Genomic DNA, 13635 nt, shown 5'->3' with positions numbered 1-13635 from the left:
CCACCAGAATGGCAGGATATCCTGCCAGATTCTACATCTGGAATATTATTAATTATGCACAGGTGAGTTCTCTCCAACTCTCCTGGCAGACTGGCAGCAAATTTGTCCGCCAGCCCTCAGCTGACCTGTTCAAAGGTCCTAATGCTGTATTTAAATACCAGTTCAACACACTCGCCCTCCTGCCTTCACCAGACTGTGCATGATGACAGCGACCCAAAGGAAAAAGGTTAACATCTTTGAGAAGAAGTCTATTCCTCAATTCAACCACCCACCACTTCTGGAGTCTTCATCTATCCACCTTCCAGTAAACAATGTGGTACCCTTTTGACTCCCTTGTTTGTGAGCTTCTCATGCAGGCTTATCAAGGCCTCGCTTCCCTCCTTTTGGTTCCCCCTCAACCTTAACATTGCTCACCTACTTGACCCTCTGCCTTCCATCATGCGCCTTTTGTCCTACCACTCTTTACCCCGACAGAGTGGTGAGCAGCGCAGCATTTTGCCAAGTTATTGTGCTCTGCTTGAAGTCTTTGGTGAACTGAGGACTGCCTTGTGAATCCCACTCATTGCCAATCTGGTTCTGACACAAGATTGGAACGCCTGACTGGACGGACGGACAACTGTTTTAATGCATGTTCCTGAAATGTGAATGAATGCAAATTGTGTTTGCGCAACCTGCTAGCAAGATAACCAACTCGCCATTGTAGTCTCGCCATTGTAGTTTAATTTTAACTTGGTGGGTTTCTGACTTTTTTGGCTTGTGCCAGATTCTCCATGCCCGCCTGCCACCAAACCATCCGCAGGTGGGTTGGGCAAATTACGACTTTAGTAAAGGCATTCACTGTAGTTCCTTTTTTAGATTTGTTAGTAGCTATCTTGTATTAATGGCCCCTTTTTGATATTTCCACTTGTGGCAGAATTCATTGAACCTGTTTAGGATAAGGTGCAGTAATCAGTGTTATATTTGCGCAGAGTCTGCTAGGTCAAACATGTGGCCTGGGATTGTTAGAATTTCAGCATCCAAGAGAAGAAAAATCTACTCTTCCCTTGAAAATATTAAATAACTCAAGCATTCACCATGTAATCGTAGGAAGTGACCCAAAAGCAACAGCTTGTTTTCGTTGGTATTAAAAGCTGTGATTGGACTTTAATTAAAATATATGTATTGTTTCATTAGATTTTCTTCATATGTCATATTATGATGCATGTATGGTATAAGTATGTTGTACACTAAACTGAATTACACTGCATGCAGTCTAATGCTGGAGGGGAGCAAGATGAAAAGGGAGATTAAAAAAAAATATATGCTGCGAATGTGAAACTGTTTTTAAGTTGTTGGATTTCTCCAAAGGATTGGGGGAATTTGCTATCTAGTTACTAACTGCATTGTTTGTTTTGTTGCAGAGCACTGAACGTATTGGTTTTGGGCAGACTGCACCAGTGTTTGAAGCCGAGTTGGCCCATGCCATGCCTGGTGGACGGCGGGGCCCGAGTCGGCAGCAGCTGAGCCGTTCAGCATTACCTTCTCTCCAGACCATTGTGGGTGGGAGCTGTGGAAATGGGACTGGAATGAGGAACAGGTATGCAATATCACAGCATAAAGTTGATGCCGATAGCTCTTTCCATTTTCAAACGGGTTAATGGTGTACTGTTTAAATCTAGCATACTCTGGAAAATCCCTTAATACACTGGTTATTTCTAATGTGTCTGCATTAAACCACCAGCAGATTCAGCTCATCGGGAAAGAATGCTGCAAGTAGGGGCAGCAGTGGTTAGCACTACTGCCTCACAGAGCCAGGGTCCCAGGTTCAATTCTGGCCTTGGGTGATTGTCTATGTGGAGTTTGCACTTTCTCACTGTCTTTCTCCTCCGGGCGCTCCGGTTTCCTCCCACAGTCCAAAAATGTCCATGTTAGGTGGGGTTACGGGAGTAGTGGGTCTAGGTAGGGTGCTTTCAGAGAGTTCGGTGCAGACTCAATTGGCCGAATGGCCTCCTTCTGCACTGTCGGCATTCTATGGTGTTATTTCGATCCTTGTGCAGAAAAATGATTTTAATATTTAGTTGCATTTTTTATCTGTATTTATGGCATGTTTAGACTTGCACACTGTTGGTTTGTGATTTTTAACTTTATCCGCAAAAACAGTAGAAGATAAGTCAAACTTTGCTTTAGTTAAGATTATACCTTGAATAATGTACCCAAAAAGGTAAATCAGCATATTATTTCAAATAAAATTGGAAGAGTAGGAGAAAGCAAACACTCTTTACAAGGAAAACTGATCTTGTGGAGTGGATTCCTGGTTAGAACAGTGAAAGTGTGAACCTGCAGTAGTTTTTAAACAACACCATTGATGGGGTCTGTCAAGATGTTTTTAGATCCGTCTACTAAGGTGGATCAAATGATCTTCATCTAAAATTTTTATTACTGTGATTTTTCAGTGGACTTTAAATAAACATTGAATAAATCCATTAAGAAAAAATTGTTGAAGACATTTTCTCTTGTATCCAAGGATCTGTTTATGTGTGAGCCTCTCCAGTGTGTCAGGCTGTAGGGATATCATGTTGAAACCTGTTTTCATCTGCATGCACACTCAGTAAGGGATGCCACTATTTCAGCTGACCTGTGGATATTTTTTGAGTTTGTTTCTTTCCACTTTTTAGAAAATTAGTTCTAAAAAGTTCAATTAGTTCAACTTCAACATAAATAGGTTATGCATTAAATTAAGCACAATGGTGATTTCTAATTTATAAACTCCCGACAGGTAATTTTGATGCCTGGAAAGGTGACTATTCTGTTGTGTTGGGTTGCATGATGGGGTCAATATTCTATGAAGCACAAATAGATATGTGTACTATCAAATTACTACTGGACTTTTGGAGTTTATTGACTGCTGTGTTTGGATGTCTTGTGGACTAGTTAAAATAAAGAATTAAATTCCACAATGTTTGATTAATTGTGCCCAAGACAAGAAATTGCACAGTAAAGCGCAATGTAAAGACATATTCTAGTAAAGATTACATGGCGTTGTTGTAATGATGACACAGTCCTATTTTGAGGCTCACTGTACATTCACTGTGGGGTGAACTAACCTAATGTTGTGCTGCTGTTCAAAAGGGTTATCTTATTGATAACTGTATCCTAGTGCAACATCTAAATTTATGGGTAGCTTATGCATCAAACTTAATCCAATGCAGAGGGACCGGTAGAATTGCAGAAGCGGAGGAGGGGGAGTGCTGCAGAAGGACTTGGACAGGCTAGGAGAGTGGGCGAAGAAGTGGCAGATGGAATACAATATGGGGAAGTGTAAGGTTATGCACTTTGCAAGGAAGAATGGAGGCAGAGATTATTTTCTAAATAGGAAAAGGCTTAGGAAATCGGAAGCACAAAGGGGCTTAAGAGAATCTTAAACTAGGACGACTCGGGTTCAGTTGGCAGTTAGGAAGGCAAATGCAATGTTAACATTCATGTCGAGAGGGCTAGAGAACATTCATGCCGAGAGGGCTAGAATACAAGAGCAGGGCTGTACTTCTGAGGCTGTGTAAGGCTCTGACCAGACCTCATTTGGAGTATTGTGCGCAGTTTTGGATCCCGTATTTAAGGAAGGATATGCACGCTTTGGAAAGTGTTCAGAGGAGGTTTACAAGAATGATCCTTGGAATGAAGAGCTTGTCATCATAAGGAGCGGTTGAGGACTCTGGGTCTGTACTCGTTGTAGTTTAGAAGGATGAGGGGGGATCTTATTGAAACAGGATACTGACAGACCTAGATATAGTGGATGTGGAGAGGATGTTTCCGCTAGTAGGGAAAAACTAGAACCCGAGGCCACAACCTCAGACTGAAGTGACGATCCTTTAAAACTGACATGAGGAAGTTCTTCAGCCAGAGGGTGGTGAATCTACGGAACTCTTTGCCGCAGAAGGCAGTGGAGACAAAATCACTATGTCTTTAAGGCAGACATAGGTTCTTGATAAATAAGCGGTTATGGGGAGAAGGCAGGAGAATGGGGATCAGAAACACATCAGCCATGATTGAAGGCTGAGCAGACTATAGTCTCAATGGCCTAATTCTGCTCCTATGTTTTTTGGTCTCAATACCTTGTAAGTGGCCTTATTAAGAACTACAATTTGATTGTGTCAGTTGTTTAAAGTTGGCTAACGCACTTGAAATTTGAATAACTTATTCCGCACTAACTGTATTAGTCTCTGGTCAAATACTAATTTAGTAGTATTTTCTATGTAAGGCTTAGATCTCCAGTCATTTGTGCATTTATATGAAAGATTGGCATTTGGACTCCAAAGTAGTTTTGTTGAAATATCTTGAATTCTTGTGCATCAGTTATTTTATTAATCATAGAATCCCTACAGTGCAGAAGGAGGCCATTCAACCGATCAAGCCTGCACTGACCACCCAAAGGAGCACCCCACCTGTCCTATCCCCATAACCCTGCCTAACAGTTGGACACTAGGGGGCAATTTAGCATGGTCAGTTCTTTGGACTGTGGAAGGAAACCGGAGCACCCGGAGGAAACTCACACAAACGGGAAGAATGGACAAGCAGACAGTCACCCAAGGTTGGGATTGAACCAGGTTCCCTGGTGCTGTGAGGCAGTAGTGTTAACCACTGTGCCACCGTGTTGCTGTATGTATATTATTTATATAAAGTACTGGATAAGAAGTCTATGACTCATCATAGTTTGAATCTTTTAAATGGGATATGCCAATTGTGCCATCTCTCACCTACAAGAAAGCAAGAACTGTTATCTGAAGTAGGTTATTCTGAAGCTAATGCACTGTAACTGAAGAGGCACATGTTAAATCTGAACTTTCCTTGTTCCCTGGCATAGGCTTAGGTGTGCAATGCTTTTCTTTAATGTAGAAAAATGAATTAGTACCATATGTCAAAAAATTTGCATACTGAGACTATCAGTAACACATTTTTAAATCTTCATTTTATTTATTTGTACATGGAATGTGAGCATTGCTGGCTAGGCCAGCATTTATGACCACCTAATTGCCCTTGAGAAGATGGTGGTGAGCCAACTTCAACCATTGTTGTCCATTTGGTGCAGGTACACCTACAAAGCTGGTAGGAAGGGGGTGACAGTGAAGGAACAGCACCCAAGTCAGGATGGTGTGGCTTGGAAGGAAGTTGCAGGTGGTGGTAGTCCTATGCATCTATTGCCCTTGTCCATCTCGGTGATGAGGTCTCGGGTTTGGAAGATGTTGACGGAGCCTTGGTGTATTGCCTCAGTGCATCTGAGTGATACTAAAAGGAATATCTGATCTGAATGATAGAAAACTAAAGCTAAAGAGTATTTTCAAGACTGATAACTGGACTAGTTTTCTCATGTGTTGAGATGTTTTAATTGTCTTTATTTGGTTCAAGCTACATTGTAGTGTTTGAGAACAAAAGGTGTGGTGGACTTGATAATATGAACTGTTCCAGAAATATAAATGAACAAAAAGAACAGGGGGACTGCTATAATTAGCGGAAGTTGCTACCTCGTTTAAAGTTTTTATTACCTCTGCCATCTGATCATAGAATCATAGAATTTACAGTGCAGAAGGAGGCCATCCAGCCCAGCGAGTCTGCACCAGCCTTTGGAAAGAGCACCCCACTCAAGCACACATCTCCTCCACCCCATCCCCTTAACCTAGTAACCCCAATTAACCTTTTTTTTTGGACACTAAGGGCAGTTTAGTATGGCCAATCCCTCTAACCCGCACATCTTTGGACTGTGGGAGGAAACCGGAGCACCCAGAGGAAACCCACGCAGACACTGGGAAAACGTGCAGACTCCACACAGACAGTGGCCCAAGCCGGGAATCGAACCTGGGATGCTGGAGCTGTGAAGCAACTGTGCTAACCACTGTGCTGCCGTGCTGCCCTCATATTGACTCCAAATCTTGATCGTGAATTCAAACTGGTATAAAGGTCTCTCCATGTTGCCTGATGTCAAAATCTCACTGGAGGGCTTAGGACCTCCTTCTGGTCCTGATATAAGAAGTCCCAAAGTCCACCGGTAAATCCTGCCCAATACTTTATCAGAACTGGGAAATAATTGGAGAAAGCACAGGTTTTATGCAAATACATACGCAGAGAAAGTGGGGAGGGCAGGATAGAACAAAATAAAACCAACTTCTCTTGGGGTGGAAAGTCAGGGTGACTTGTCAAAAAGCAGATGGTAATGGGACATGTAAATAAACAAAAGTGTGGAATAAACAGCTGCTGCATGATCGAGGGGGGAGGGGGCAGAGATTATGATCCAAAATCGTTAAAAAGATTTGAGTCCAGAAGGCTGTGACGTGCTTAATCTTGTTTCCTGACCTTGTGCCAAGATTTGTTGGTGTGGGAAGGAAAATTAAAATGACAGATGACTGGAAGCCCAAAGCTATGTGTGTGGATTGAATGGTGTTGTTCCGCAGTGATTGCCTGATCTGCATTTGATCTACCCAACAGAGAGGAGACTGCGTTGTGATCACAAAATGTTGTGCACTTAATTGCATGAAGCAAAAGTAAATTACTTGCATTTGGAAGGAGTGCTGGGGCTCTGGACATTGGGAAGGAAGGAAATAAAGGCTTCCCTTGCATTTGCATGGGAATGGGAGAGGGCTTTTGGAGGTGACTGAGTGAAATGGTGCTGTTGTGAATGAGTTCCATTAGAATATAAGAAATGGGAGCTGGAGCAGCCATTCACTGCTTAAGCCTGCTCTGTCAGTCAATAAGATCATGTCTAATCTGATTGTGTCTTCAACTCTGCTTTCATAGAATCATCGAATCCCTACAGTGCAGAAGGAGGCCATTCGGCCCACCGTGTCTACACCGGCCCTTTGAACAAGTGTCCATCGCGCCCTATCCCCTTCATCCCATAACCTAACTTGCACATCCCTAGACATTAGGGACAATTTAACATGGCCAATCCACCTAACAAGCACATTTTTGCACAGTGGGAGGAAACCGGAACACCATGCAGACATGGGGAGAACATACAAACTCCACACACAGTCACCCAAGGCCAGAATTAAACCCGGGTTGCTGATGCTGTGAGGCAGCAGTGCTAACCACTGTGCTGCCCCTCCTCTTCATCTACTCCTTTGTGGATCAAAAATCTTTCTAATCTCCCCTAAAATATATTCAATATTGACTTTCACGATCCTTGTGAAATTCTTTCTTGGTTTTATCTTAAATGGGCAACCTCTTATTGCACCCTAGTATAGATTCCTTCATAAGAGCAAACAAGGGGATAAAAAACAGTCAAGAGATTTGCATTACCTACTTCAGCATTACTGACAACTATTACATCAAAATACATAATACCATCCTGCAACTGAACTTACCAGAAGCCATATTCTGCAACATTTGATTGAACCTTTTGTAACTCTTTCATGCATCAGCTTTCTAGATGGACTGGGACCCCAGTGTTTCATCATATTACTGATTTGAATGAAACAATATTCAGGTTTGAAAACAACTTGGAAGTTAGGTGCAACAAGTGTGTCGATGGGAACAGGAGAGTCATAAAATACAGGAATTTGGGCAAAGGACTAAAACGATAGATCAATGCAGTCCTGTGATGCTTGAAGTGGAAACCGTCTGCAGGATTGGGGGACTGAGATTTGAGGTCATGGAGAAAAGATCTTGAAAGGGCATGGTGTGTAAAATTGTTGGAAATGATGGATTTATATTGTTGGTGCCATCCTTGTCAGTAAATTTAGTCCCAAAGTTAAGGTTGAACTTGTGAAACTGCAACACACCGTTCTTAAGGAGGTAGGTTAGAGTGAATGAGGGGAGCAGAGAAATTGCTGTCAATGTCATGCCAGCAGCTCTCCTGAAAGGATCTAGAATGGGTAATGGACCAGAAGGAAGAGTCCAGGTAAAACATGAACTCTGAAAATGAGGAAAAGGGCCAACTGTGTAACGAAGAAGACCTCAACATTGTGCTTAGCATAAAATTAATTGTGATGGGTGATGTCAAGGGTTGAAACTGAGGCCTTTGCTGATGACTGGTTAGGAGTTCTGCCACCTTTGCTTCCATGCCCACTTCTTTAGACACATGGGGCGAAATTCTCCGCGGACCGACGTGATGCCCATTTCCGGCGGGAAAAAGCGGTGCGGATGACTCCGGCGTCAGGGCCTTCTTTTAAGCCGGTAATCTCCGTTCCCGAAAGGGCTAGCAGTGGACTGACGCGATACGTGTCAGTTTCACCCGCTGCGGAAGTGGCGAGTCCCGGCGTTTGTGTGGTGGGGAGAGAGAGACCCGCCGTTTGGGGGGGGGAAGGAAGAGGAGAAAGAGAGACCCCGGGGGGAGGGAGAGAGACCCGGCGTTGGGGGGGGGGGGGGGAGGCCCGGCGTTTGGGGGTGGGAGGAGAAAGAGAGACCCGGCGTTGGGGGGGGGGGGAGAGAAAGAGAGACCCGGCGTTTTGGGGGGGGGGGGGGGGGGGAGGAGGAGAAGAGAGAGACCCGGCGTTTGTGGGGGGGGGTGAAGCGAGAGACCTGGCGTCTGGCGTTTGGGGGGGGGGGGGGGGAGGAGAGAGACACCCGGCGTTTGGGGGGGGGGGGAGAAGAGAGAGACCCGGCATTTTGGGGGGGGGGGGGGGGGGAGGAGAAGAGAGAGACCCGGCGTTTGTGGGGGGGGGTGAAGAGAGAGACCCGGCGTTTTGGGGGGGGGGGGGGGGGGGGAAGGAGGAGAAGAGAGAGACCCGGCGTTTGTGGACGGGGGGGTGAAGCGAGAGACCTGGCGTCTGGCGTTTGGGGGGGGGGAGGAGAGAGACACCCGGCGTTTGGGGGGGGAGAAGAGAGAGACCCGGCGTTTTGGGGGGGGGGGGGGGGGAGGAGGAGAAGAGAGAGACCCGGCGTTTGTGGGGGGGGTGAAGAGAGAGACCCGGCGTTTTGGGGGGGGGGGGGGGGGGGAGGAGGAGAAGAGAGAGACCCGGGGGTTGTGGGGGGGGGGGTGAAGAGAGAGACCCGGCGTTTTGGGGGGGGGGGGGAGGGGGGAAGGAGGAGAAGAGAGAGACCCGGCGTTTGTGGAGGGGGGGGTGAAGCGAGAGACCTGGCGTCTGGCGTTTGGGGGGGGGGGGGGAGGGGAGAGACACCCGGCGTTTGGGGGGGGGGGGGGGGAGAAGAGAGAGACCCGGCGTTTTGGGGGGGGGGGGAGGAGGAGAAGAGAGAGACCCGGCGTTTGTGGGGGGGGTGAAGAGAGAGACCCGGCGTTTTTGGGGGGGGGGGGGGAGGGGGGAAGGAGGAGAAGAGAGAGACCCGGCGTTTGTGGAGGGGGGGGGGGGGGTGAAGCGAGAGACCTGGCGTTTGGGGGGGGGGGGAGGAGAGACACCCGGCGTTTGGGGGGGGGGGGGAGAGAAGAGAGAGACCCGGCGTTTTGGGGGGGGGGGGGGAGGAGAAGAGAGAGACCCGGCGTTTTGGGGGGGGGGGGGGAGGAGGAGGAGAAGAGAGAGACCCGGCGTTTGTGGGGGGGGGGGTGAAGAGAGAGACCTGGCGTCTGGCGTTTGGGGGGGGGGGGGAGGAGAGAGAGAGACCCGGCGTTTGGGGGGGGGGGGGGGGGAGAGAGAGAGAGACCCGGCGTTGGGGTGGGGGGGGGGGAAAGAGAGAGAGAGAGACCCGGCGTTGGGGGGGGGGGGGGGGTTACGGCGTTGAGAGAGGGGGGGGCGGCATTGGAGGGGGGTAGGGGTGGTGAGGGGGGGTAAGAGCATTGGAGGGGGGTAGGAGTGGTGAGGGGGGGTCGGGGTAGGGGGCAGCGGCGTGCGGGGGGGGCGACGGATGGCCGGGGCCAACGCACCGTCGCCCCTCCCCTGCACGCCGCTGCCCCCTACCCCAACCTCCCCTCACCACCCCTACCCCCTCCAACTCCCCTACCCCCCTCCAACTCCCCCACCCCCCTCACCACCCCACCCCCTTCACCACCCCTACCCCCCTCACCACCCCTACCCCCCTCACCACCCCTACCCACCTCACCACCCCTACCCCCTCCAACGCCCCTACCCCCCTCACCACCCCTACCCCCTCACCACCCCTACCCCCTCACCACCCCTACCCCCTCACCACCCCTACCCCCTCACCACCCCTACCCCCCTCACCACCCCTACCCCCTCACCACCCCTACCCCCTCACCACCCCTACCCCCCTCACCACCCCTACCCCCTCACCACCCCTACCCCCCTCACCACCCCTACCCCCTCACCACCCCTACCCCCTCACCACCCCTACCCCCTCACCACCCCTACCCCCTCACCACCCCTACCCCCTCACCACCCCTACCCCCTCCAACGCCCCTACTCCCCTCCAATGCCCCTACTCCCCTCACCACCCCTACCCCCTCACCATCCCTACCCCCCTCCAACGCCCCTCCCCACCCTCCCCACCCCCCTCCCCACCGCCCCCATCTCTCTCAGTGCCGGTACCCTCCTCTCTCAACGCTGGTACCCCCCCCTCTCTCAACGCCGGTACCCCCCCCCTCTCAACGCCGCACCCCTCCCCCCCCCTCAACGCCGGTACCCCCCCTCTCTCTCAACGCCGGTACCCCCTCCCTCAACGCCGCAACCCCCCCCCCTCAACGCCGGTACCCCCCCCCCTCTCTCTCAACGGTGGTACCACCCCCCTTCAACGTTGCAACCCCCCCCCCCCCCTCAACGCCGGGTACCCCCCCCCCCCTCTCAATGCTGCAACCCCCCTCCCTCAACGCCAGTACCCCCCCCCCCCCCCTCCCTCAGCACCGGTACCCCCCCTCCCCTCCCTCAACGCCGGTACCCCCCTCTCTCTCAACGGCAGTACCCCCCCCCCCAAATGCCGCACCCCCACCCCAAACGCTGCAACCCCCCCCCCCCCAACGCCGCAACAAGTAGGCTTCAATGAAATTACTGTGAAAAGCCCCTAGTCTCCACATTCTGGCGCCTGTTCGGGGAGTGCGGTACGGGAATTGAACCCACGCTGGTGACATTGGTCTGTGTTACAAGTCAGCTGTTCAGCCCATTGTGGTAAACCAGCCCCTTTTTTTTGAGAGCGAGTTCTAAGTATTCTACCACACTGACGGGGCGAGTCTTAACTAGCATTTTTTTTGCTTCATGAAAATATTAACATAAAATGTTAAATTCAATAAAAAATAAATGTCATTCCTTAACCTGGGGGACGTCTGACTTTGGGAGCAATGCACGAGATCTGCATGGAATGGGGCAATCTACTGGCATGGATTGCGAGTTAGTTGAGTGTAAATAAACCGATCATTCCTGGGATGACAGGCTGTGAATAGTGTGGTATCACTAAGATGAGTAGTTGTGGCCCCAGCTGTTCACCATCTCTATCAATGATTTGGATGTGGTGACTAAACGTAATATTTCCAAGTTTGCTGATGACACAAAATTAGGTGGGAATGTGAGTTGTGAGGAGCATGTAAGTGGCTTCAAGACTATTTAGACGGGAAGTAGGCAAGCATATGGCAGATGGAATATAATGTGGAAAAATGTGAAATGTCCACTTTGATAGGAAAACAGAGAAGCAGAGTATTTATTAAATGGTGAGAGTTTGGAAAGTATTGATGTCCAAAAGGACAGAGTGTCCTCTTTCATAAATCACTGAAATCGAACATTAAGGTGCAGCAAGCAATTAAGAAGGCAGACGGTATGTTAGACTTTATTCCGAGAGGATTTGAGTACAGGAGTAAAGATGTCTTGCTGCAATTGTACACAATCTTGGCAAGACTGCACCTTAAGCATTGTGTGCAATTTTGGTCATCTCACCTGACGACGGATCTACTTGCCACAGAGGTAGTGCAATGATGGTTCACCAGACTGATTCCTGGGATAGCAAGATAGCCAATCAAGGAGCAATTGAGGAGACTGGGCCTATATTCTTGAGTTTAGAATTGCATACAAAATCCTTGCAAGGCTCAAATGGGTAGATACAGGAAGAATTATTCCCCTGGTTGGGACATCGAGAACCAGGGGAGCGCCTCAGGATAAGAGGTAGGCCATGTAAGACTGAGATGAGAAATTTGTTCACTCTAGGGTGGGGAATCTTTGGTATTCTCTGCCCTGGAGGACTGTGGATGCTTAGTCACGAAGTATAGTCAAAAGATCATTAAATTTCTAAATATTAAAGATATCGAGGAATATGAGAATCATGCAGGAAAATGGTATTATGATAGATGATCAGCCTGGTGGAGCAGGATTGAAAATCCAAACGGCATATTCCTGCTTCTATTTCCAAAGTAATCATTCCTAGAGGGCTCTAACTTACTTCAAACACTTACCAGTTTATCACCTCTGAAATTATTTATACTTTTCAATTGTTCCCTTCGAAATGAACAGTCCTGAATAAGGAAATTCCCTGTTGGTGCTATTTACTATTCTCTCAATTGCTGTCTATTATTAGCTCAGAATAATTATTTTTACTTTATTTCCATTTATCCTCTCTAAATGAGAAGGCTCGTCATCCATCCCACTTACATGAGCAAAACGGCTGAAGGACATTATTCTGAAGTAGAAAAACATTGCTAATCTGTACCTCAATTCTATTTATCCACCTTGGTTCCATATCCTTAATAACCTTGCCTAACAATAAGCTATTGAATTTGTTGTTTTTTTTTAATTTCAATTGGTTTGGCATTCAGTCTTTGGAGGAAGAAGATGCTGATTGCCACCAACCTGTGTGAAAACATGCATCCTGATTTCACTCCTAAATGGCGTAGCTCTAAGATCTATCCCTTTTGCTGCAGAATCACATTCCTTTATCATTTTAAATATGGCACTCCTATCAGTGAACCTCAGCCAAATTCTTTTTTTTTAATCCTTCCCAAGGATGCTGAGGAACACTGGGTTCAGTGCCCTGCTGCCCTGACTGAGATTAGATAACTGCAAAGGACAGAGACCTTGATGTGTTATCAAACCTCACAGACCATAAATGCTCAATTTTCTAAAACTTGGATTTTTCTTTTAGTGGCATTTACTTGGGACTGTTTTGTGCTTCTTCAGAAAAGAAACTAAAATGGAAAAGCCTCGACCTTTCCTCTGGATAGCAGTGTATCCAAAAACTGAACACTAGGGATTCTCTGAAATGGTATTTGTACTTGGGAAGGTTGCTTTCAGAAATACTAGGCCGACACTAGTTACTGCTTGCATGCTTTTGCAAACACTATGTTCAATCATGATTAAGATTGTAGGAACAAGAGATAGGGAGGAAAGGGCGGCTTTGCAGCAGCTGGTTAACTCCATGCTGGAGGTAGACTGTAAATACTCGAGGCCCTGACCGTGGAGCTCCTGGCGGAGAGGAAAGAGTTACAAAGGAACTTTGATCTGCTTTCTACCAGAAAAGCAGTGCTTCAACTTCGACAAGCACGTGGGACAAAGCCTGCTGGCACACCAGCTGAGAAAGCAGGCAGCCACCAGAGAAATTACACAAATTGGGGAGACTAGACGCGCATTACAAACAGAGCCAGAAAAGATCATCAAGGTATTCAGGGCCTTTTACCAAGGGCTGTACACCTCAAGAGCCCCCAATGGGGGAGTCCGGGATGAAACTGTTCCTTGATGGACTGTACATACCAGTCGTGGGGGAGGGCAGAAAACGGGGCCTGGAAGCACCACTAGCACTGGGAGATATCATGGACAGCATAAACTCCATGCAGGCGGGGAAGGC

At 48.1% G+C, this 13635-nt stretch overlaps 1 protein-coding gene across 2 annotated transcripts in view; it reads left to right on the top strand.

Annotated features, from left to right (window-relative positions):
- tmem39a (transmembrane protein 39A) overlaps positions 1-13635 on the top strand; it is an 87891-nt gene that overhangs the window by 30161 nt on the left and 44095 nt on the right. For both annotated transcript variants that reach the window (XM_038801960.1, XM_038801958.1), the window contains exon 2: positions 1401-1576. In XM_038801960.1, the coding sequence (XP_038657888.1) occupies positions 1464-1576 (113 nt within the window). In that variant the 5' untranslated portion in view covers positions 1401-1463. The remainder of the gene's footprint in view (positions 1-1400; positions 1577-13635) is intronic.

This window comes from Scyliorhinus canicula, chromosome 7 (assembly GCF_902713615.1).
Source record: "Scyliorhinus canicula chromosome 7, sScyCan1.1, whole genome shotgun sequence".
NCBI classification, from domain to species: domain Eukaryota; kingdom Metazoa; phylum Chordata; class Chondrichthyes; order Carcharhiniformes; family Scyliorhinidae; genus Scyliorhinus; species Scyliorhinus canicula.
This window is presented reverse-complemented; position numbering and strand designations above follow the sequence as displayed.